Genomic DNA, 25,584 nt, shown 5'->3' with positions numbered 1-25,584 from the left:
AAATGCTCTTTACCATTTGACCCTCTAACATTGTAAGTAACAATCTTCCATTATCATCACTAGATGAAGTTCCATAGATTGGCCTCCACTGCCTATCATGTTTTGGTTATGCTTTCATAATATTTGTGATATTTTGAATGTTTGAATTGTAATTTGTAATATTAGTAGACTAGAAAAAGATGTAGACACAAACTATAGATATGCTTGTGGCACATACAGCATTAGCTACTAATGATAAAGACCATAATAATCAATGTTGGCACATTATTTTGTACAACCACAGCCCAATTTAATTTTAAGCATACTTGTGCTATTTGTTGCAAGCCAGGATCTCTAACCTAAAGATTACCCCAGAAGTCAATCTACAGTTGTTGTTACATAAATCCCATTGGCACATAGTGTACTAAGAGTGTACCGTAGTGTACTGAACACCCAGAAGGCTGATACCCATCAGTTCAGATAAATTTTGATCCAGGGAATAGTTCAAATTCCTGACTTTCGTCAGGATTCAAAATGTATGGCAAAAATGGGTTGCATTCTTATTATATTTTGCAACTTACAGTACACTAATCTCCAAGATTGTTTTTCTAAGGACCATTTTCCCAAGAACAACCCAATGTTATCCAGATGCTCAGTACATATTTGAATGAATCAATTATGTCAAGCTCTAGAAACTCAAGAAAATACAACCCTTGGCAATCTCTCTTTTCTCCTTTCTAGGTGCCAGAAATCATAGATATTATTTATTTCCACTTGAATGCTATCCAGGATCGCAGTGCAAGAGAAGCAGCAATAGGAGCTGTTTGCCTGTTGGTTGAAGCACACACAGATGAGGCCATCTCAAGTCTTCTGAAGCTCTCGCTCTTTTGTGACAGGTTAGTCTATTAGTGCCTAAAGTGATGGACTAGGAGTGCGGAAATCTGAGTTCTGTTCCTGTCTTAAGCAAGCTGGGGAAACTTTTAGCCAGTTATTTTCAAAAATCCCTAGGAAGAAGGCAATGGCAAGCTAGTTCTATAAATGGTGGAAACTAATCAAGGAGAGAAGCAACTTAGAATTAAGGAGAAATTTCCTGACAGTTAGAACAATTAATCGGTGGAACAACTTGCCTCCAGAAGTTGTGACTACTCCAACACTGAAAGTTTTTAAGAAGATGCTGGATAACTATTTGTTTGAAGTGGTGTAGGGTTTTCTTCCTAAGCAGGGGATTGGACTAGAAGACCTCCAAGGTCCCTTCCAACTCTGTTATTCTATTCTGTTCTGCTCTGCTCTACTCTACTCTACATAATACCAATGACCCCACCATTTTGAATACTCTGCACTTTTATTACTGGAATACTGCACATAAATGCACTCATTTGTCTCTTATTTATTGGGTTACTGATGATTCACTTCAATTGTTGAACTGAAGCAGGGGATGCTAATGCAATTGTCAGTCTCTCTTTATTTGGTATCAATGCACATGTAATCAAAATACAAAGATTCATTCAAATCTATGAGCTTGGGGCATGTACTTATGAAACCCTACCATGGCAAGACAAGCCAGTAATCTGCAGAGTCCTCATCCGGTCATAGTTTAACAGCACTGCCCAGACAAAAATGAGCATGAAATACAAGAAATTGCCTTATGTCATAATCACATCCTCCCACAATTACTAATGATAGCTTTTGAGAGATTTCGATAGGGATCTTTTCCATGCCTGAAAATACCAAGGGCTGAATTTGGAATTCTTTGAATGCAAAAGAAGATTATGCCAAAATTGAATATTATCTTTTGAGTTGATTATATAGGTAAAAGTAAAGGTAAATGTTCCCCTCGCACATATGCGCTAGTCGTTTCTGACTCTAGGGGTGGGTGCTCAGCTCCTTTTCAAAGCCGAAGAGCCAGCACTGTCCGAAGACATCTCTGTGGTCATGTGACCAGCATGACTAAATGCTGAAGGCGCATGGAACACTATTACCTTCCCACCAAAGCCGGTTCCTATTTTTTCTACTTGCATTTTTACATGCTTTCAAACTGCTAGGTTGGCAGAAGCAGGGATAAGTAACAGGAGCTCACCCTGTTATATGGCACTAGGGATTTGAACCACCAAAGTGGCAACCTTTTGATCGACAAGCTCAGTATCTTAGCCATTGAGCAACTATATCCCTTTGATTATATAGATTGTGCTGTAAAAATGTCATCTTCTGAAAAATTCCATGTTCAGTCTTGGGCTATTTTCTAATTAGCAATTTAGACCATTTTCTGGAATCACCCTATATTTCTTTTGCCAACATAACAGTAAAACAGACAAGCTTTAGGTTGGCACAACAATGGTTAGACAATTCTGTAAATCATTAGTTGGAATATAGTCATAAATAAGAACAGCAGAAATGTTCCAAAGCAAGATGCTGAAAACATAAATTTGAAATGCCTAATCTAAGAATTAATCCCCTGTGATCATCTTTGGATGAACTTGAATTTGGTTGCATGACATAAAACTAAATTCAGGGCAAACTGCACTGCGAATCTGGTTTCTGAGGTTGTTGCTTTCAAGGTGCTACGTTATAAGATTGCCTCCTGGAGACCCAGCCACACAAATTGTGCATTGAAGACGAAACATTGACTTTATTGATGCCAAGAATTGTACGTTATTTGTCTCCTTCTGCATTACTTAGCTGAACTTTCATGAGCCTTCCGTGTATGCTTCAGCAGCATGGAGTGTGCTTTCTTTGCCGCTCCAATTATTAAAAAGATGAAGCAGGGACCAATTCACAAATCTACTAGAAGAAGAATGCTGGGAACAACAAAGCAAAGTTGGCGAGTGAAAGGCAGCGTCTGAACCGGCTTGTACAATCTGGAGCTGTGGTTATTGAAGACAACAGTGTCTCAGTTTCAGTGAAAAACAATGACAAATGCTCCTTTAAAATACTTCTCTAATCTTCGTAGTTTAAAAAGCAAATCACATACTGTATGTATCCTCTGCAGTCTTTAATAGCCAAGAATCTCCAAGTTTATGGAGATTCTCAGTCATCCAGGTCATGGTTGTCCCAAAGGTGCTTTTTCAAGAGGCAACTGGACTTTCTGGTTTTCTTTGAAGACTTATTGGATAAGAAGCAAAACACGAGGTGGCGCAGTGGTTAGAGTGCAACACTGCAGGCTACTTCAGCTGACTGCAGTTCTGCAGTTCGGCTGTTCAAATCTCACCGGCTCAAGGTTGACTCAGCCTTCCATCCTTCCGAGGTGGGTAAAATGAGGACCCGGATTGTTGTTGGGGGCAATATGCTGACTCTGTAAACCGCTTAGAGAGGGCTGAAAGCCCTATGAAGCGGTATATAAGTCTAACTGCTATTGCTATTGCTATTACCTTCAAAGAAAAACCAGAAAGTCCAGTTGCCTCTTGAAAAAGCACCATTGGAACTGTATCCCAAACTAGGTTTGAGAAAGTAATCAGCAATGGCTCTTTTTTAAAAGAAAAATCTTTGTGTGTCTTGTTTTCTATTTTCAGACATGTTACTCAAATTTGGGAAGCCCTGGGCCAAGCTAAACAACCTGTCAGACTCCAGGTCCTTGCCAAACTCCTTGAAGTCCTAAAAAGGAGACCCAGCCTCAACAGTGAGCCCCTGGCCTCAGACCTAAATTTCAAGGATAACAATATTTCCTATTCCCCTCTGGCTGTGAGTTTCTTCCATGGTTACTTACTCATTTGAGAATCCAAATAATGAATGATATGTGTTTGGCACATAAGCACCAGATTGTCTAGAATTTAGATAATGTGTTTATCTCTATTCTTTTCCCAGGCAACAAAAGCCCTGGGCATAATATTTAAGGATAAAAGATGCAAAGTTCCTATGAATAGCTTTTACGTCTCTGTGATAATTTTCCTGGTCATTCAACTGCACTACTTGGTGAGCTCTTTAGATGCTGACTACGAGCAGGAGGAGATCCTCAAAACATCGCACTACATAAGGTAACTAGTGGGATACAAAACAGGTAATATCGGTGTTAGATGTTACATAATAAACTTTTTCTTATTTCCTGTTTCTCAAGGACAGAGACTTGTAGGGATATTGATGCTTGTGTACATCAGCGTGAGAGAAATTAAAATGTTCCCCTAGAAAATTCCTTAACCTTGAAAGAATGATTGTCACATGTTGTGACTAATCATCAATTATGGCTGAACATTCAGTACATTGAGAAGTAAGTTCCAGTGGATTCAGAAGCAGTTAGTATCAAGGTTGAAGCCAGACCTTAATCATACTTCTACAAATCTGGTGACCTGGAAAGAAATTGGAAAAATTGGAGAAAGGACAGGAAAGGGTGAGAGGCTTTTGGGGGGATTCATTCAGAATTCCTCTGATTGTTTCTCCTAAGCCTTCACATCTTTAGCAGTGGAACACTTTTGTTCTTCTTCAGAATTCAGATGAGAAGGAAGAAAGAAGGGAGATAGCATCGTTCTTGAATGCTTCTCCAATCTTTATTGGATACTTTTCTTCTCTTTTGATCAATTAATAGAAGTCATCACTTCCACAACACTTCCTGAACAGAGATGACATGGCCTTCTGATATCATTAGATTTATAGCATTCAAAATGGCAGTTTATTAAGGAGATATGTGGTATTTCACCCTTTACAAAACTTCTTTTCTTCACTTCCGCACACCTTCTACAATTACTGCTCAGAATTTGTTTGGATTGCAGTGGTGTGTGTGCATCAGTGGTGGGTTGCAGGAGGTATGTCCGGGTACGGGTGTAACAGTGCCTCCCGGGAGTACTGGGTACCGATCCGGTATGGTGCTCCGGAGGGCCCACCCACCCGAGTTCCTTACCTGTATTTGAGCTCTTCAGCGCTTCCGCACACGGATCATACAGTGCCTGGGCGACGCTCTGCCGAGCAGCTGGAGCGTTGCGGAGGCATTGCAGAGGTAAGGACACACACGCATGCTGCATGCATGCGGTTGCATGGGGATCCGGAACCCACTGGTGTGTGTGTGGATATGGGTGGGAGACAGAGAGGGAGGGAGGGAGAGAGAGAGAGAGACTTATTTATCTCCTTGAGAGATAAACTCTTATGAGAAATGCTAGATTCTCCATACTCCACCAGTCAAACGCTTTTCTTGTCCTTAATTCAGCTGTACCATGGAAACCTTAAAAGCCTTGATTAAAAGGGAGAGATCATCACAGACATGTTTTACAAGTCTCACAGAAAACTGGGAACTTCTATCTTCACCAGATAATTATCTTGAAGGTGTTCTCCTCTTGGCCAGGTAAACCATAGAGGGGGAAAAAAAACTCATGGTAGAGTTCGCCATGTCTGTGATATATAATAATTTGATTAATGTTGTTGTTCTAGAGCTCTTGTCAAGCATCATCATGGGCTTGATTACGCTGTGTTCACCAAAGTGATACCATTTCTCCATCATGGGGATGACCAACAGAAACTAACAGCAATGGCCTTTTTCACCGCAGTAGGTTTATTTCCTCCTTCATGTAGCTATTTGGGACAGATTAAGCCTAAGCACTTAGGAGCTCTAGCTGAGAAATGACATATAAAACCCTGAGCATTCAGGGATATAGGGGAAGGTTTCCAAAAAGATCAAGATTGTGGCCACAACCAGTGCAATACAAACACAAATGGACAAAGCTTTATCCATGCAATGGTGACTGACATCAATATTTTTATTGCCATAAATGTCTCTATGAGAAGATATGATAGTTCACTGTTAATAGGCATTTATGGGTTCATTTATTTGCAATTCATGTATGGGTGATGATTGAGACATTGGTTGCTACATTCCTGTTCCAACTAGCTAAAATCTGTAGGTCTTACCACCTGCCAGTTTGGCAAACTAATATTCTAATTTTCATCCCAGCTAAACCGGGTATCATAATGTTATTTAAAAAAAAAACATTATAAGGGGAAACCCAAAATTCCAAATGGAATTCTTATTCTTAGGTCATCTCAAGATTATACACCAATATTTCTGTTGTCCTTTCTATCCTGTAGCATTACATGGCCTTTTTAATTCATCAACCAATAAATGAACAAATTCCTAATGCCTTATTTTGCTGCTTTTTCTTAGGGATCATAGATGAGTTAAAAATAGATGTGGAAGAAAAAGAGGAAATAGAAGCAGGGAAGGGTTAGAAAATCAGAGCTCCCTCCAGGGCATCCTAGAGAGGACAAAAAAGTCATGACCATATAGCAAAATCCCTAAACATGTCCTTCAATTGAGCGGTGATGGCCACCATCTTGACTTTCTTGACCTCCTTCCCCAAAAATATAGCCCTGATTTCATCTTTATCTTTCCACAGCTAATGGGGGATAGGTGAAGTGCTCTGATTTTCTGCCACATATTTACTGATATATGTTGTTCAGCTTCTTTCTTCTGAGTCTACCTATACAGTGCTACAAAAGCATTATATCTTGAGCTTGTTAAAGAGTTGGCAGATTGATTCAAATCCAACCTACCGCTGGCTAAGTCTTCACGGGATGGGGAATGTAATTCAGCATCTGCAAAATGTGAGTGATCATGTTTTTCCCCCCATCAGTGATTGAACCTGGTGTATTATTTGCATGTTTGAAAAAAACTTTAACTTATGAATAAGATTAACGTGATGAATAGATCAGTTGTTTCTGAAGAAATGAAGCTAATTTGGTGCTGGTACCATTCAGTCAGGCTACTGTGAATAATGCCTTAGCCGCCTCTTATTTTGAATATTGTAAGATTCCTTGCATGAAACTGCCTTAAAAAGACTTTTGCAACTTCAGTATGTTCAGAGCGTTGCAGCCAGTTTTCTTCTAGAAGTGAAATATAAGGCTGATATTATTACTCTTTGGAGTAATTAACTGAATTGATTGAGCCATTTATTTCCAAGGACAATTCAAGCTACTGTCTTTGATCCATAAAACACTTTCTTTGAGACAGATCACCAGCCTCCTGCCTTAGAAGTGAGATTGAAAGTCCATTTATTGATTGAGGCAGAGGTAAATCTCATAGGTAAATAAAAAGTCCATAGGTAAAGGTAAAGGTTCCCCTAACACATTTATTATTATTATATTTCTATGCTGCCCTTTTCCCCGAAGGGGACTCATATGTGCCAGGCGTTCCTGACTCTAGGGGCGGTGCTCATCTCCATTTTAAAGCCAAAGAGCCAGTGCTGTCCGAAAATATCTCCATGGTCATGTGGCCAGCTAAGTCATGCTGGCCATGACTAAACGCCAAAGGTGCATGGAACACTATTACCCTCCCACCAAAGGTGATTCCTATTTTTTCTACTTGCATTTTTGCATGCTTTCATACTGCTAGGCTGGCAGAAGCTGGGACAAGTGATGAGAGCTCACTCCGTTACGCAGCGCTAGGGATTCAAACCGCCAAACTGCCAACCTTTCTGATCGACAAGCTCAGTGTCTTAGTCACTGAGCCACCTTCCCTTAAATAGTCCATAAAAGTGCAATTTTTACCTCTTCAAATATTAATAAGGTGGGAAATGTCTTTTATATTTTTGTAGCCTAATTCTCTAGAAGCCCTTTGCTGCCTGCAATTTTGGGAAGAATTACATCTTAAACTTTCAAATCCTAGAAAAAGGTTTTATTATATTTAGCATAACCATTGCTGATCTATTCAAGAATAGTGGTATCAAAGTATATAAATAGAGAAATACAAAAAGAAAAAAAGAAGAAGAATATGTGTTGATGTCATTTCAGGGGAAAGAACTCACATCCCTAATCCTGAGTATACTTCCAAACTTCAATGATTCTGATGAGAAGGTGACATTGACAGCTTTTGAGGTCATAACCAAGGAGGTTGCACACCACAAAACTGCCAGCCATGTACTTCTAAAGATTGTCAAACATCTTCAGCCACTTTTGGCAGATGTAAGTTTAGAAGATATCATTCATTCACATGAGGGAGGCTTTTCAAACTGGGAGGATAAATAGAAAAATGGTGGATTTGGGAAATCTTTAAAAATATCTTTTTCTTCTATTATAGGAGAAATGTGGCATAAAGCATTTCCCTTTTTTATCATTAATAAATTAAGTTGTTTTATGCCACTTTTCCTTAGGAAGGAGCCTAAGAGAAAATAGCTTAAAAAGCTAGATCTTCGTTTTACTTCCAAAGTTGATATTTACAAATCTGATAGAAATTGAAGTATTTCCTTTTCTTCTGAAATTCCAGAGGAGGAACAATATATGTTGTGCTGCAAATCAACTGTTTCAAGACATCTTAAACACTTTGGACACAAAAGACAAATCCTCTATGCAGGATCAGGCTCTCAATAGTATTGTAACACTGATGCTAAATCTAGAAGATCCACATCTAGATGCGACAAAGGTAAACCAAGTTGTTCATATTTGTACCCACCTGGTTCACGCTAGGAGGAGGAGGAGGAGGAGGATAGCAGCACAAACATCATGAAATGATGACATAATCCATATTGTAAGATGGATAAACATTACATCTTTTGTGCTTTTGAGCAAAGGCATTGTGATGTATCTGACGCAGGGGTGGGTTGCTGCCGGTTTTACTACCGGTTCATAAACCCCGCACACAAACCCCGCATGTGCCCAACATGCACTGCATGTGTGTGCATTGTTCAATGTAAATTGTTCTTCGCGCATACGTGAACTGTGCACACGCAATCACGAAAAATCAAAATGGCAGCAGCCCGGTGGCAGTGAGGGAACCGGTTCAGGGGCATGGCAGGCCTGGGTCGCTGCCGGTTCTGCCACCCAGGCCTGAATTCCACTATCGTTTTGGGAGAACCGGGAGCAACCCACCTCTGATCTGACATCATTTTCTCTCTGGTTCTCTTCTATGAATTCCCACAATAGGGACAGAAGCAGAATGATATCAAGAAAGTCATGGTGTAACCACAACTGCATGATCCTGTTACACAGATGTAACCACAACTGCATGATCACAGCCCATCAATTTTTACATGTGACACAAATTAAAAAGAGCGGGGGGGTACAGGGCTTCCATTGCACATTTGTAAGTGTTGCTTTGATTTTTTTTTTTTTTTTTACATTTAACTTATAGAGTCTCCTGCACAATACACACCCTGAAACCGGAACATAATAAATTATAATGCTCAAAAAAAAAAATTAAAGAATGTCAGACTTAAACAACTGTCTTATTTGACAGAAGGAAAAGCATCATTTTCAATATGGAAAATGCTTATGGGTTTAAAATTATGTATAGCACTTTTTTATCATAATTGTAACATTTTTCAGGGTGCCACTGTGATTTAATTTAAAAGCATTTGTCATAGTAAAAGTCAGAAACTTCCCTCTCAATATTAAAGCTCAAAACATATTAAACTTCCCTGAAAGAATTATAACTATATATCGTAGTGAACTCGGGACCCTTTTTCTTTATTATCTGGATAAACATTTGCTTGTAATAGCTTGTTAAAGAATGTTCTTGCCTTCCTTCCCTCTTATTTTTCAAATCCTGGTCTATTCACTCGGAGGAACGTTTTTATTTTCTCTGGATTTGCAGTCTCGTGCTGACAGTTTACAACTTTGCAAAGCCTTCTTGGGGTGGACAACAAGTGACAATGAGAATTTTTGGAATGTGCTCTGTAAGCATCTGGTAAGCCCATTAAAGCATATTGGGCTCTTTTTAGTCCTATGTTGCTCCTTTTAATCTATTGATTCCAAATCATCCAGTAAAGATGAAGACGGTGAAGGAGGGGGGGAGAAGCTTCCTTTGTTTAGCATGCATGCTTCTTAATAAGCCATTTACCCTACAACAATTTCCCCAACCAGGTAGGAATGTATTCCCAGCAGTGGTGAGCTCTGGCTCCCATTGCAACTGGCACACTGCAATGGGGCCAGGCATCCATCACGTGCATGCGCTCAGCGCACACATGTGTACCCACTGCCCACGACACTCCAGCTGCTCGGAGGAGCGTTGCGCAGATGTCGTACGCCCCGTGCATGTGTGCACATGCCCCGGTCGGCTCAAATTGTGGTAAGGAGAGTGGGTGGGCAGGTGGGCCTTTTGGAGCACTATACTGGAACAGTACCTGGTGCTCCTAGCAGGCACCGGTATGCCCGTACCGGGGCGTACCAGTCATATCCCACTACTGATTCACAGCTATCGTTTTTCTCCCTTTTCTTATTATTAGGAAGAAAGATTTCTCTGTGCGCTACCCAGGCAACATGCTCACACCAACCCTGCCTATCACACAGAGCATATACTGTTGAAGCATATTAGTTTTCTCCAGGGTTGGGCTTCAAAAATATTAGCAGGGGGGGTCTCTGCCCGGTTGCTGGGTGGGCATAGCCATGGTGGGTATGGCCTAGTCAACCTCCTGCAGCATGGAAGGGGGGTGTTTTTACCCTCCCCGGACTCAGGAGGCTTTCCTCGAGCCTCCAGGAGGATGGAAACATTCTCCCCAGGCTCCGGAGGCCCTCTGGAAATGGGCCCATTTCCGGCCTTCCCAAACTTCAGGTAGGCCCATTTTCTGCCCTCCCTGAGCCCCCATGTGCACCCTGCACTTATCAGCATCCAAAATGGGCTGGGTGGGGACTCCTGGGAGGTGCAGGGTGGGGTGGGTGAGGCCAGCCAGGAGTGGGATTAGGGGATTCTCCGAATTGCACAGAATCATAGCTGGAGGTTCTCCTGAACCCCTGCGAACCCCCAGCAGCCCACCACTGGTTTTCTCCATCTATCCAATAGCTCTTCTCCACCCTTTACAATCTCAGCATGTTGTGCAAGGAAATCACATTGTTGAGAATCTTTCCTAGGCAAGGAAAATCCAACATATCGATCAGCCTAAGGCTGATCAATTACCAGGTTTTGTTCATATGCACTGAATTTTTCAGTATGATATATTCACATGTGGGGTCTTGACATGGATTGCCAGAGATACAAAAATTGATCGGGGAACTGCAGATGGGTGCTGTAGGGATCCAAGAGATAGATATTGTGGCAGATGAAATATTTAGATTAAATAAATGATGAAAGGAGTTACAAGATACCGGGGGAGAAGCATGAAAGGTTCACCAAAAAGTTGACATTCTAAAAAGGGTAAGAGATGATGGATAGATATAGAATATTTTTTAACATGGTGGGTTTTTTTTATTAAGTGTTAGAAAAAAGAAGTAGAAAGAAGAAATTGGGAAAACAGTATTGTGTATACTGAAATATAATAAAATATATTATAATTATTATGTATACACAAATGTTGGAAGTTGAAATATTACGATTGTGTATATTTAAATAGTACTATCGTTATTAGAATTGTGTGTAAAGTATATTGACCCAGACAATACATTGTTCACCAAGCACTTTTGGATGTTAAAGAAAAAATATATAAATAAAATTATATATTAAAAAAGAGATACATTTCAAGAGATGTATAGGCATTATACATACATTACACATGTATAGGCATTATACATTATACATATAATGCCTACATTATAGGCATTAGAGAAAACATCCAAAGAGACTACCATTCTAGTTCTGCTTTCTCCAATCTAGTACCTTTCAGACATGTTAGGGCTGTAATGGCTATGAGCTACAGCGCGCATGCAGGTAGCAGCCAGCTGATTTTCGGCCTTATGGAGGGCCAGGAGAGGCCATTTTCACCCTCCCCAGGCTTCAGAAAAACCTCTGGAGCCTGGGGAGAGGGAAAAACAGGCCCAATGAACTTCCGTTTGGCCTGTTGGGGTTGTTTTTCACCCTCCCCAGGCTCTGGAGGTTTTCCTGGAGCCTGGGGAGGGGGGAAACAGTGTTGTCGTCCCCCCGAGTAAATACCAAGCTCAGCTTGGAGAAGAGTAGTGTGGCGCATGTGGGGTGGGTGGGAGGGGGAGTGTGGCCGCATGTGCATGTGGGGGCATGTTTTGCATTATCAGTGCCAGCACGCACACACGCAAGCTATCACACATGTGCCCTCGCATTTTTGGCACCTATCAACAAAAAGGTTAGTCATCACTGTGTTAGGGAATGGGCTTCCAAAATATCATGATGGCACAAAGTTGGGGAAGCATGGCCTAACTCAATGGGGATTTCATTCTTATTGTATCTTGTAGATTACATTGAGGAGTGCTCCTTAATATGGAACAAAATTATTTTCTAGGTTAAAGAGCATCCTGGAAAACTGAGGGGCTTCTTGGACCAAGCACAGGAATATACTCAGAGCCCACAAAAGTCTTCAAGGATAGCAGCTGCCACATTTATAGGTTAAAGTATCAATAAAATTATTTATATTTCCTTTTTCCTATTCTTCCACAGGCCCCAAGGTTATTTCATGTAATGGTCAGAATAGCTCACCTATTTCGTCTGAGGATTCATAAGTCATATAATCGTTGCTTGCATTGTGAGCAGCTTAATAAAACTTTATAGCAGTAAGGTCTTGGTATTTCTGGAGATCATCGGTTTCCCCCAGATCGATTGCTTTCAAATGGTGTTCTGAAGAACCATCAAGTCTTCAGAAGAGTATCAGGATCCTTCTCTCAGATAATTTCCAAGGCCTTAAAAGATTCTCAAAGACCCAGTTTGATTCAAATACCCAGCATTTGAATTGTATGGTACAGAAAATGATGAGACTCTAGAATAGCAACATGATATCCTTCAAATATGTTGAAAGGATGACTTCTAAAATTCCCATCTAGCATGTCCTGGCAAAGTTCTGACTTTGCCCAAGCATTTCATGGCTATAATGTCGTTCCCATCCCAAATTAGCAGTGGGGAGACCCATATTCTGGAAAAATCTTCCCATGGATGTTTGTCAGGATTGCTTTGTTAAGCACGTAATAATGACTGCAAAGAGCTTCAAGCTGCAGTCAGTCACCTAGAGTCTGGTGCTATTTTGCTGTTTTTATTTTATTAATCATTTCTTGGAGTCACCTTTGGGCTCTGAATGAGCTACATTGTAGAATATCATCATCACTGATGATCTGCACTATAGTTCATTGACATTTGTCTGTCCTTTCTGTCTGTCCATCCATCTGCCTGTCCTATACAGCTGGAATTTTCTAACAACCCAACATTCAAATCATTCTGCTTAGATTTTTCAGGATCAGCCAAGATTGGGTACACATCGTCCACTTGCTTAGTAATAAATATAAGTGCAATATGTACATTGGTCTCGAATAGGACAACTTGTTGGAGCGAATTCTCCATGGCCAACTTACCACAGGACAACTCACTGTGGGATAATTCGACAATTCAATTTAATTAATTAAAATAATTTAAAAATCATTTTATTTTTTGTCATTCATAATTCATTTTGTCCCTCCTTTGGTATCCTTTCTTTAATTATTGAATTCCACTATTTCTTCGATATTAGCATAACTCTTGTCCCACAGAAAGTTATCCCATGGTGAGTTGGCCATGGCAAGTTGGCTGTGCCAAGTTGACTGTGATGAGTTGGCCGTGCTGACTTGTCATAGACCCTGGTTAGTCAGTGCAGTTGCCATATAGCCGTGATGGCGAACCAATGGCATGTATGCCAAAACTGGCATACGAAGCCATGTTGCCTGGCACACATGGCCTTGCCTGTTTGTCTTCTGGGTTTCTGGTGTGCATGCACATGAGATGATCAGCTGTTCTTCGTATGTGTGGCAGTGCCAAAAACTGGTGTGTGCATGTGCGCTGCCCAGCTGATCATTGGGCATGCATGCATCCTAGAACCTGGAAGTTCAGCTTTTCTGGAGCACAGCTCTGACGAGCATGAGTGTGCAAGTGACATTTCCATGTGACCTTTTTGGCACTCTGTGCCAAAAACGTTTGCCATCACTGCCATATAGCAACCTAATTATTGCAGAACATGGTGAGAAACATAAATAGTAATCCTCACCTCCAGGAAGCAGGAGGAAAAGTAAGAGAAGGTAATGAAGATGTGCTTTTTGATGTACATTTAATCTAACTTATCTTTAGATTGTCTCTTCCAGCACATGGAATCCAGCCATATGCAAAAATCAGAAGTAGACTACTTGAGGAAAGGTGAATGTATTAATAACTTTTTATGATATTCATAGGAGTTTTTTCTGTTACCACTGGATTTATCTCCTCATTGCCAGCCACACTGATAAAAACAACAACAAGACAATATGCAGAGAAATAGGATTCTGTGGAAACAATGTGCATTCAAAAGACTATTTTCAACAGTATTTAGCACTATCTGTTTAAGGCAGGTGTTGTTTCCGGCAGAGACTACTGCCGGTTTGTCCAGTAGGGGCGCACACGCTTGATGTGTGCTTTGCATTCATGCGCAGCACAATTAAAATTGCTCTGCGCATGCACAGAAGTAAAAAACAAGATGGCTGTACCTATGGCGCTGCCAAGAGGACCAGTTCGTGGGTGTGGTTCCAGCGACTTAAGCCACCAAGTTACTACCGGTTTGGCCAAACCAGTTCAAACTGGTAGGAACCCACCACTGGTTTAAGGATATATATACTTTTACAAAGCAAGCCATTGCTTTCTTAATGTTGTTTAAAAAAATTATTTCAAAGAGTTGCGTGCTTAATATGCCCTTTTGTTTTTCTTTCTCCATCCCTCTAAGGAAAGCTTTGGCCTTGTTTAACCTGCCACAAATCCTCTTTTTTTCTGTAATCCAGAGATAACTGACAGAGATTCCTCATCACTTACCAGAGTGGTTGGGACACTCCTTTGCCTAGTAGGTAGCAATTCCCAAACCGAGATTGGACCCTTCTTCAGAAATCCATCCTTAAGCAAAACATTGGGCTACCTAACCAGAAGCAACCTGGTTCATTGGGTTTCCCCCAGGTCCACTTGTTAAACAACCCTTGCTCTTTGTTTTAGCTTTGAGGTCTTTTCCATCCGAAAGATGTTCTGTCCCGGTTGTTTCGGAACCAGAGAAAGTCTGCAGGTATTGCCCAGATCTATTCAGATGTTCCCGCTATTTCCCAAGGTATGCTATTTTTCCCATCTGGAGTGAAAAAGGAATAATTGCAAATTTTGTAATGGCAAGATGGAGAGGAAATATTTAATTAAATATTTAATTAAATATTCATTTAAGTCATGATAGGTTTGGTTTGGTTTGGTTTTGCGTGATTGTGTTGCACAAAAATACAGCCATTATGATTTGTGAATTGTGAATTATAATTAATAGCTTCACCCAATGGGCAAATATAGGCAATTGTGCTTTATATAACAAACTATCATTAACCAGCTCTTTTCTTAGTACAAGCCCTAACTTGCTGCTTGTTATGCCACCCAAAATTAGCTGTGGGTGTCCTGACCCAGCTCCCCGAACATGACGAACCCTCTTCAGTTAAATCAATGGTTCCTTTATTAGGAGCGCCAGCAGCCCCAACAAAAAGTTTCTCTTTCACCCCACGCTAACAGGTCTGTCTGGCAGGGGAGATGAATAGTTCCCTGCCACATCTATTCATCTCCGCCCCCTGCCTGTTATCCCCATAGGGCTTCGCTAGCAGCAGTGGTTCTTCCGTCCCAAGGATCAGCCCACAGATTTTCACTGCTCTCCTCTCCTCTGTCTTCTGCGCATTTGTGCATCAGGCACTGGAGTCAGCTGTTCCTCCTCTTCATCATCATCCACCTCCAGACCTGGGGGCTGTTGACTCTCCATCTGAAGGCTGATGTATGGCCAGAGGTGGGTTCCTACCGGTTTGGACCGGTTCAACAGAGTAGGTAGTAACCTGGCTGCCCACGCCCCTGAACCGGTTCTATCGGTGGTGCCATAGGTGGCGCCATCTTGTTTTTCTGCACATGTTTCTGCACATGTGCAGAAGCAATTTTTTCACTACCGTGCATGCCTGCCCGAAGCAAATCGGCAGTAAAAAAAATCTGGCACTACTGCGCATGCACACCCTGAGCGAACCGGCAGTAAAAGAATCCGGAACCCACCCCTGCATATAGCTTAGACTCTGGCCCTCCCTCTCTGCCAGCTCCATTCCCTCTTCTCCCTCAGAGCTCTCAGGTTGTCTTGAGGATGACCCTGACTCCCATGCCTCCTCCTCCTCATCTGATTTAGCTGCTGGAGGGGCCAACAGCCGACAGGCCACAACAGTGTGACTCTGCCAGCCACAATTTTCCACCTATTTTAATCTATGAACATGGCAGACATATGCGTTATAGTCTTTCCCTAAGATTAATCTGACTTGGAATGTAAAGGTTTTTTTGCAGCGTGTATTCTCTGTATGGTATCCCAGTCTGGATCCTCTGTGTCTCACCATTACATCACCCAGATCAGGGTTGGGTTCCTGCCAATTCTAACCTCTTCTATAGAAGAGGTTCCACAAATCTATAGTGCTGTTTAGAACCGGTTCCAGTTCCCTCCCCCCGCCCATCCGTACATCATCAAGATGAAGAGCAAGAGGAGGAATTCTGGGAGTTGAAGTCCACAAGTCTTAAAGCTGTCAAGTTTGAACACCCCTGGGGTTTTTTTTCTAAAGGATTAGGGGTGCAAGGGTCTTGTAACTTTACAGCTTTAAGACTTGCGTGCTTCAAATGCCAGAGTTTCTGAGCCAACATTTTGATTGCTAAGCAAGAGCGTTGTTAAGTGAGTTTCACCACATTTTACAAGTTGACCATGCCCACCCAGACACATGGCTGGCAAGCCACTCCCACCCAGTCACATGGCTGGCAAGCCACTCCCACAAAGCAGACCACACCTCCAGATGAGGTTCTAAAATTTTTGAAACCCGCCCCTGACCCAGATCCACTATCAATAAAACAATCCACAGCAAGCAATAAAATCTCTCAATTAAAAATGGCAGGAGGGGCAACAGCCCATATAGATAAAACACCTCCTACTCTCCATTACCAGATATTTAGGCATCTTCCAAAAAAAATTGGTAAAAGGGGAGGAGCAGTCTAAGTTCACAGAGCAGTTTGTTCCACAGGACTATGATGTCCTGTTTTCAAACTTCCACCCCTCTCGCTGCATGATTGGTGGGGGGGTCTTCATTTTCCATGGGCAGGGTGGGAGGTTCCACATGGAAGAGATTTCTTGCAGGTAAAAAGGATTTAATCTGCATAACTTTTTTGAAGCTGAGTGGCAGACAATGCAACACCCTTAGAATAAGCACGCTATCCACAGCCAGCCAGCCAGCTAGTGGGCCTTCTGAGTCTTCAAGGGGAGCCCCACATAGAGTAATTTACAATAGTCTAGAGGCAAGAAGCTATGAGTATAATTGTTGTGCTGAGTAATCTAATCATACCCAGATTCTCATTTCTTGCTGCTTGTTTTTCAGATCCTGTATTTGATGCCTGAAACTGAAGCTGATATTCATCTGAATAAAGAACACTGTATGAAATGGCATGAGAGAATATCATTCTGGATCCCCTTGGTAGGATTACCCACCTTGCAATGTTTTTATTCTGACCCAGCACCTGGAGGAAATCATGGCAACGTAAATTATGCGGTGTCCACAGCTGTCCCTTCCTATGCAACTAAATGGGCTCCTATCCTGCTGCTGTCTGTACAGTTCCTTCATGTGATGCCATCAAGGCAGCTGTTGGCAAAACTCCCCAACTAAAATGTAGATATCACCAACCGTGCAAAGAGTGAATGTAGTTTAAAAATGGTGGCCAGTTCCTCGAGGCCTTCAGGCCAAAAATTTTCCTCTTTCTCTTTGAAAAAAATAGCCATCCTGTTGACCTAATCATCGCAAGATGGCAGCTAAGAATTTATCTTAAATTTGCACAGGACTGTTGTAACTGCTAGAGTTCAAGAGAGAGATGTTGGTATATGTGTGGGAGAATGGTGTGCTCTTGGGTTTATCCAATAATTCCTTCACCATTATTATTTGCTTGTTGATTATCAATCTGTCAGCCATTAGATGGCAGCAAAGAATTGGAGGGTGGTTTCTCATGTCTGCCATCTACTGGTCATCCACATTCATCCAGGTGAGATACAGCTGCTAAATAAATCTACCTCAACAGCTGGAATTTGATACTGATATCAGATCACAACTCATCCATGACTCTGCTTATACGATAGGGAAAGAAATACTAATGTATAGGTGGGAGCCATACCTTTACCAGGATACATTCTGGGATGAAGTGAAATTATTTTTTAAAAATTCTACGAGGTGAGAAACTGAGAAGTCAGGGATCCGTTGCTAAAAGTGACCTGGGAAGTGAATTCCATGCCACATAGGCTACAGATACTGAACAGAAGAGTCATTTCAATTGCACTTTCAGTTACATGCACTTCAGCTGCCTCCTCCATACACCATGTAGTGTCTGGATGCATCTTCCAACATCACAGGGAAAATATGACTTCCATGCCAAGACCCCATGAATTGGCTTCATTCAACCTGCCAATATATGATTGAGGCTCTATTATGAGGACAAAGCTTGGCAAACAATAAATGGGGCATCTTTGGACTAAGATCATGGACATTTCTCTGCCCGTCCCTATTTGAGAAAAGGCTGGTTTGGATGACAGAACGTAACACCAGAGAGAAGACAGTGAAGGTTGAGAAGGTAACCTTCACACAATATGCTAAGTCTTCCCTGGATGTTGCCCAGCCATGATTTCCATTCCCTGAATTCCCCAGTCAACCTAACCATTGCTAAGCATTCTGGAACTTAAAAGTTTGCACCTCTGTAGGAAGCAAGTTTACCAAAGGCTACATCAAGAATGATAGGGATGCAGTGGCTCAGTGGCTAAGATGCTGAGCTTGTCGATAAGAAAGGTTGGCAGTTCCGCAGTTCGAATCCTTAGTACCGCATAATGGAGTGAGCTCCCTTTACTTGTCCCAGCTTCTACCAACCTAGCAGTTCCAAAGCATGTAAAATGCAAGTAGAAAAATAGGTACCACCTTTGGAGGGAAGGTAACAGCATTCCGTGAACCTTTGGCGTTTAGTCATGCCGGCCACATGACCACGGAGATGTCTTCGGAGAGTGCTGGCTCTTCGGCGTTGAAGTGGAGATGAGCACCGCCCCCTAGAGTTGGGAACAACTAGCATATATGTGTGAGGGGCACCTTTACCTTTTTACATCAAGAATGTGTTTTGTTTGAATTTAGCTTAATATAGCTTGCAAACTCAACCAACCATGCTTATTCAATAAACAATGGTTGAACAAACTAGAGCTTTGTCTGACATAACTGTTCTTTTGCATTCTCTTATTGGAAACCAGCTCTCTTCTAAATAATACTCAAAATTCTCCTTTGGACCCTAGTGCTTCAACGTTTCCTTTTAACAGTTTGTTAGCAGCGTAGAATTGTCAGCATTCAGCAACTTGTTCCACACTCAGACTGACAATATAAAACCAGTCATCCAGCAGGTTTATATGGGGAGGGAAACAGACTGAATAAATGTGATGGATTTCAGAATAGGAAGAAACAGAGAGGCAGGAATGAGAGCGCACAGCTGGTGGAAAGGTCTCTTATTCATAAATAAACAATGCTTATTTGTGGAAATGATTATAATGAAGATTTGACATTTTAAATGATGAGCTGGTTCAGGAAGCTATACTTTCGAGTGAAAGGTAGCTGTCGTCGCGTGTGTGTGAAGAGTTCAATTTTTTTCTGATGGGTTTTTCTCATTAAAATGGCAGCCTATCAGAGGTAGTATTCAGCCGATTTGGACCAGTTCAGACGAACCGGTAGCTCTGATGATCAGCTGACCCTACCCAACTGCCCGCCCCTGTCCTATCCTCTCCTTTATTTCCTGCTTTCTAGCTCATCTCAATTACGTGGCACAGCTGATTTCTCCCCACCCCCTTTCACTGTTCTACTTACCATTGGTGACTTAGAAGGTAAGCAGCTGAGCTTCTAAATGCTCCATTTTCAGCACTGGGCGCAAGTGCTATAGGCACGCATGCACACGCCTCACTGAACCTGTTGTTAAACCATCAGCATCCCACCACTGCAACCTATCTGCTATCTTCTCCACGTAGTACGGTTGAAAGCTTCCCTAGCAATCTATGAGATGGGATATGGTGATCTTGCTGGAAAACATGACTGTCATGGCATTGTCCATTCTATCATTGGTTGTTCCAACTCCCAGCTTCCACAAATTACTACCATGTTTAAAAATGAAGTACAATTCCTACTTCGTTTTCTGAAAGAGCAGGAGCAGTTGGTTCTTTATTATTCTGCCCTGAACAATGTCTAGGTTGTAGCATCATGACTAGTAAGTACCACAAGTTGCAAGTAAAAACCCAGTCTGGAATTACAAGAAGCAATGAGGGATTTGTGCGCCAGAAGGAAAACAGTCAACAATACAATTATCTGTGAAATAGAAAGGATGTTGCTAGAGCCATTCACCTGGCATGTTCTCCAGAGCAATTCAAATAGCAGAGACTTGCAGTAATGACTAAACCTGACCTTTTCAGATGAAAAAGTTACTCGCATATTCATTTCATTTGTGCACTAACCTGGGTGCACAAGCTGGAACAGAACGTTTTCACGGCTATTTCTAATGCCGCCTAATGAGCTTTTCATTTTCTTCATAAATCCACAGCAGCAGGAGCTTGTAAGTCGCTTTGCAGACAATATTGTTCACAGAACTTAAACTTCAGAATTAGCCCCCAAATAATAACAACCTGCCAGTACACTCCACTGATAATATATGTTTACAAACTTCGTTCAAGACAAAGTCTGACAGCCATTTCTCAAGAACACTAAGGCGAGTTGTCCTTTCAGTTCTTTGATTTGGCTCCAAGGAATTAGAAATTCTGTTTACAAATGATGTGCCTTGGAATGTATCCTGAAAGCTTGCAGCTGCTGGCAGAAATAACGAGGTGATGGAGGAACACAAATAGAAAACTGAAGAGGGGGGCAGAAATACTGTATCTTATTTTTTTGTCCTTTGATCTATATAACATAATTTATATGTAAAATTATTATATAATATAACATAGTTTTCTACATAGCAATAGCACTTAGACTTACATACTGCTTACAGTGCTTTACAGCCCTCTCTAAGCAGTTTACAGAGTCAGCATATTGCCCCCAACAATCTGGGTCTTCATTTTACGGACCTGGGAAGGATGGAAGGCTGAGTCAACCTTGAGCCTGGTGAGAGTCGATCTGTCAAACTGCTGGCAGCCAGTGATCAGCAGAAGTAGCCTGCAGTACTGTACTCTAATCACTGAGATCTTCTAGTTTGATTTATCTGTGCTGTGCTCCTTGGAAACTGATTAATGTGTACCGGTAGATAGGAACCGGTGGAAAGGGAAATTTAGGAAAACTAAATTACAGCCCTCTCTAAGCGGTTTTACAGAGTCAGCATATTGCCCCCAATAATCTGGGTCCTCATTTTAACAATCTCAGAAGGGTGGAAAGCTGAGTCAACCTTGAGCTGGTGAAACTCAAACTGTTGACAGTTGGCAGCCAGAGAATTAGCCTGCAATACTGCATTCTAACCACTGCACCACCATAGCTCATTCAAGAATATAAAAGAAGCTAATAGAATGCAACTACGTCACACTATTCAAATATTATAATAAGAGATGTGTGACTTACAAAAGCTGCTTGGGACTTCAGACAAAAAAGTTGTTTTTCTTCCCCAGGTATGTTTAAATGGAGTCTTTGTGAAAAACAATAATGAAGTTCATGGAAAAAGGCTTTATGTGTTATCAGTCCATTTCACTGGGACAATAAAAGAATGAAGTCACTATCCCATATTGTATTGATGCCCTGCTTAGTTCCAGCATTTTTGGTCAATAACTAATCAGATGCATCTGGGATGTTTCCAAGCAGAAAAAAAGATCATATTTCTCATTCTTTATTTTCCCCTGAAATTGGTATTTGAAAGCCTGCTGCTCCCAATATGGAGGTACATTGAATTCCAAGAGTAGTGGTTCTTGATAGCCCCACTTCCAATAATTTATTGAATCCTATTTTAAAAGCAATGGAAGTTAATGATTTTCCTTGGTATCATAATAATGAACTCCCTGGATTTGTAGTGTGTGAAAAAGCACTATTTAAGATTCTGCTCTAAGTTTCCTTCTAATCAGTCTCGTTAGCTGATTCCAGTCTGAGAGAGGCAGAGGGGTGCACTCTCTCCATTCAAGGAAAAATTTTATCCCTTGATCACCTCAGATTCCTTTTTTTAAGTCTAAAGAGTCCCAAACGTTCTAGTTATTTTCTCAAAAGGTGTTTGAACTCTCTGAATATTTTGGTTGCCCACTGCTGCATGTTTCCCAGGTATCTTAGATCCTTTTTCAAATGTAGCCCCCAAATGGGTGACCAGAACTCCAGCTATTCTAACCTCACTATATTACAGATCTGAAAGGTAGCATTTACACCAGACTCTTTTTGATACCGTATTGGTCCACTTCTCTACAAAGTAGGTGATATCCACACAGTTTATGCCAGGTGAACAAGTTTTCCTGTGAGCTATACAGCCATTGTAAACCTGTTGCTCTGTTTCTAATGATTGAATGAACCACAATCAGATGTCCTCCTTAAAGGGGTGGGCTGCTATGGGTTCGGGAGAACCTGTAGCTAACATTATGGCTGGTTCAGAGAACCTCCAAATCCCGCCCCTGGCTGGCCCCGTGCACCCTGCCCCTTCCTGCCCCTCCCAGGAGTCTCCATGCGGCCTGTTTTGGATGAGAGGTAAGTGCAGGGCCTGTGTGAAGGCTTGGGGTGGGGGAAAAACAGGCCTCCTGGAAGCTGCGGAGGGCCTCCAGAGCCCGGGGGAGGCAGTTCCCCCCCCCCCCGAGGCTCAAGGAAAGCCTCCAGAACCTGGGGAAGGCAAACCCCCATGCCATGGTGCGGAGGCTGACAAAGCCCATGCCAACCATGGCCATGCCCACCCAGCAATCGGGCAGAGACCCCATTGCTGAAACTTTTGAATCCATCACTGACCTCTTACCTCAAAAAGAGTAACCTTACGACAGAGGATTGGCTTTGTTCCCCCAAGAGACTGAGGTTCCTCAAAAAGTGTGCGCACACTCTAATCTCAGTTGAAGAACTCTAGTCAAGATCCCAATTCTCCCTGACAGCAAGAGATCTATAGTCCCACAACAAACCTATCTCATCAAAGAAGATCTCATCTACAAATTTCTAGGCTGCTCTAACATTGTCTGTCCATCCACAAACGGAAAGGATTTTTTCCTGAGACCCGGAGCTCATTACGCTGAGCATAAACCCATGACTAATTGTCAAAAGGCAGATGATACTTTTGACACACTGTGCACTAAAGTAGAAAACACCTTCTCCCCTGCTACTTTTCACCTTTCCACTAATGATGTTTGGTTTTCTACTTCTTTAGGAACTGTTCATCCTGAAAATAAAAATCTAGTCATGTTTTATTTTTTCATAGCTTGAGCCTTGGCTTATCATCTTTATTTTGGCTATCAGAGGTCAATACACCTTTCCCCTAGCACACACACACCTTTCCTCTAGCAAAATCCCCATGTTTCTGTTTGCCTTCCTATTGCTCACTCGTGTTCAGTGGTTCTCAATCTTTAAGAAATGGAAATTTCAACTCTCATCTGGCTGGGGAATTCTGGGAGTTGAAGTCCACACTTCTTAAAGCTGCTGAAGGTGAGAAACACTACTCTAGTTGCAGGATCCTGGCTGAGGAAAGCCACTCCATCCACTAATCATACAGACTATTTTGAAGACTACAAGTAGCTATCAGGAGTGAGAAAGCAACTTTAAACATAGAATAACAGGGTTAGAAGGGATTTGGATCAGAGGTGGGTTGCACCTACTTTAACAACTGGATGGGGGTAGCTTCCTGCACATCTGCTACGTCAGCCATAGTTAGTAGAACAGGAGAGGCGTGCCAATTAGCTGGGCTGTGGGGTGAGCCGGAAAGTGAGATATCTAGGACCATATAGCATCGGGACAAGTGGGCGGGGCCAGCCAGTGCTTGGAACTACCACTTCGGGCAAAACAGTCCAAACTTGCAGCAGCCCATCACTGATTTGGATGTCTTCTAGTCCAAACACCTGCTCAAGCAGGAGACCCTATTCCATTCAGATAAATGGCTATCCAATCATTTCTTGAAAACCTCCAGTGATAAAAGCACCTACAACTTCCAAAGGTAAGCCATTCCACTGATTGATTGTTCTCACTGTCAGAACTTTATCCACAATTTCTAGGTTGGATCTCTCTAAATAAGTTTCCATCAGAGCCGAGGTTACACAGTGGTTAAGGTGCAGTACTGCAGGCCACTTCAGCTGACTGTTATCTGCAGTTCAGCAGTTCTAATCTCACCGGCTCAGGGTTGACTCAGCCTTCCATCTTTCCGAGGTGGGTGAAATGTGGACCCAGACTGTGGGGGCAATATTCTGACTCTGTAAACCGCTTAGAGAGGGCTGAAAGCCCTATGAAGCGGTATATAAGTCTAACTGCTTATTGCTATTGCTATTACTTCTTGTCTTGCTTTGGAGAATAGATTGACTCTTTCTTCTTTGTGACAGTCTCTCAGATATGGACACTACTATCATGTCGCTTCTCTTCATTAGACTAAACATACCCCATTTAGGGAACTGTTCATCATAACTTTTAGCCTCCAGTCCCTGATCATCTTTGTTGTTTTCTCTGCACTCTTTCCAGTGCCTCAATATCTTTTTTGCATTGTGACCAGAACTGGACCCAGAATTGCAAGTGAGGTCTTATCAAGGTAATATCTAGCAGTAGTAAAAGGAAGCATAATTCTTCTTCGGTTCCTTCATCTATCTTGAAATCAGAAGGAATATAATAGCACCTTTTACAGAGTAACATTTTATTAAAAGTCACAACTTTCAGGAATGTCATTCATTTCATCACACTTACGTAGCAGTTAAACTGTAGTAAGGCTTAAATTACGATAGGTTAAAACAGAGGGAAAGGGTGGAGAAGACAGGATTGTTATGCAGATCTAAGTATACATAAGATTACAAAATCCTTATCAAAATCTTTATCAATTGTGACATTTTAAAAACCCATTGTTCGTTGAGACTTTCAGAAATAGCCTGAAACCTAGGTGTCCAACGTGTTAAAATATAAAATTAAATTGAAATCATAATCATTATAATATGTAGATATAGACATATATGCGATAATATCAATCATTGAATACTATCTTCCATTATAATATCAATTACATAACCATCAAAATATTTACTAATCAATTTTTCTTTCTCATGTAGTTTCTATATTGAACACTGTTCAATATAGAAAGGGAATTGTGATATAAACAATAAAATATATTAACAAAGAAATAGTCTGAAATCTTTAATGTACATAAGCTCCGCATTCTCTCTCTCATTTGTTTCTTGTTTTCAAATGAGTACATAGTTTAAAATCTGTAATGGAAAGTCAAAAGTAGTAACACACATACAAAATAAACATATTAAATGATCTTGTAGAACAATAGAGTTCTAGAGTTTGACTTGCTGTCTGATTAATAAATTGGTCATGAACATTACATACATCAGCTTGTGACAGTAACAAATTCAGGTTGTCTTCTCAAAATAATATTTTTTTAAAATGAAGAATACTGTTATTTTTGCCACAAAAGATCATTATAGAGCAGTGATGGCTAACCTTTTCTGGTTGGAGTGCCCAAAGCCCCGCGCGTGCACCCAAACCCCCAAAATGCAATGTGTGCATCTGTTCTGAACCCCCTCCTCCATCCAGTAATGAATGCTGAGACAAGCTTAGCTGGAATGCCACAACACTTTATTAGCAGGACTAATAATCTTGGTG

The 25,584-nt window shown here is 41.5% G+C and overlaps 1 protein-coding gene across 1 annotated transcript in view; it reads left to right on the top strand.

The window, feature by feature from the left end:
- LOC116514640 (maestro heat-like repeat-containing protein family member 6) overlaps nucleotides 1–25,584 on the top strand; it is a 41,655-nt gene that overhangs the window by 9,210 nt on the left and 6,861 nt on the right. The window contains exons 3-15 of the mRNA XM_032226256.1: nucleotides 721–875; nucleotides 3,486–3,654; nucleotides 3,778–3,947; nucleotides 5,108–5,242; nucleotides 5,329–5,443; nucleotides 6,355–6,498; nucleotides 7,684–7,854; nucleotides 8,156–8,311; nucleotides 9,482–9,574; nucleotides 12,072–12,174; nucleotides 13,874–13,939; nucleotides 14,149–14,158; nucleotides 14,766–14,867. Coding sequence (XP_032082147.1) covers nucleotides 721–875; nucleotides 3,486–3,654; nucleotides 3,778–3,947; nucleotides 5,108–5,242; nucleotides 5,329–5,443; nucleotides 6,355–6,498; nucleotides 7,684–7,854; nucleotides 8,156–8,311; nucleotides 9,482–9,574; nucleotides 12,072–12,174; nucleotides 13,874–13,939; nucleotides 14,149–14,158; nucleotides 14,766–14,867 — 1,589 coding nt within the window. The remainder of the gene's footprint in view (nucleotides 1–720; nucleotides 876–3,485; nucleotides 3,655–3,777; nucleotides 3,948–5,107; nucleotides 5,243–5,328; nucleotides 5,444–6,354; nucleotides 6,499–7,683; nucleotides 7,855–8,155; nucleotides 8,312–9,481; nucleotides 9,575–12,071; nucleotides 12,175–13,873; nucleotides 13,940–14,148; nucleotides 14,159–14,765; nucleotides 14,868–25,584) is intronic.

This window comes from Thamnophis elegans, chromosome 11, assembly GCF_009769535.1.
Source record: "Thamnophis elegans isolate rThaEle1 chromosome 11, rThaEle1.pri, whole genome shotgun sequence".
NCBI classification, from domain to species: Eukaryota; Metazoa; Chordata; class Lepidosauria; order Squamata; family Colubridae; genus Thamnophis; species Thamnophis elegans.
This window is presented reverse-complemented; position numbering and strand designations above follow the sequence as displayed.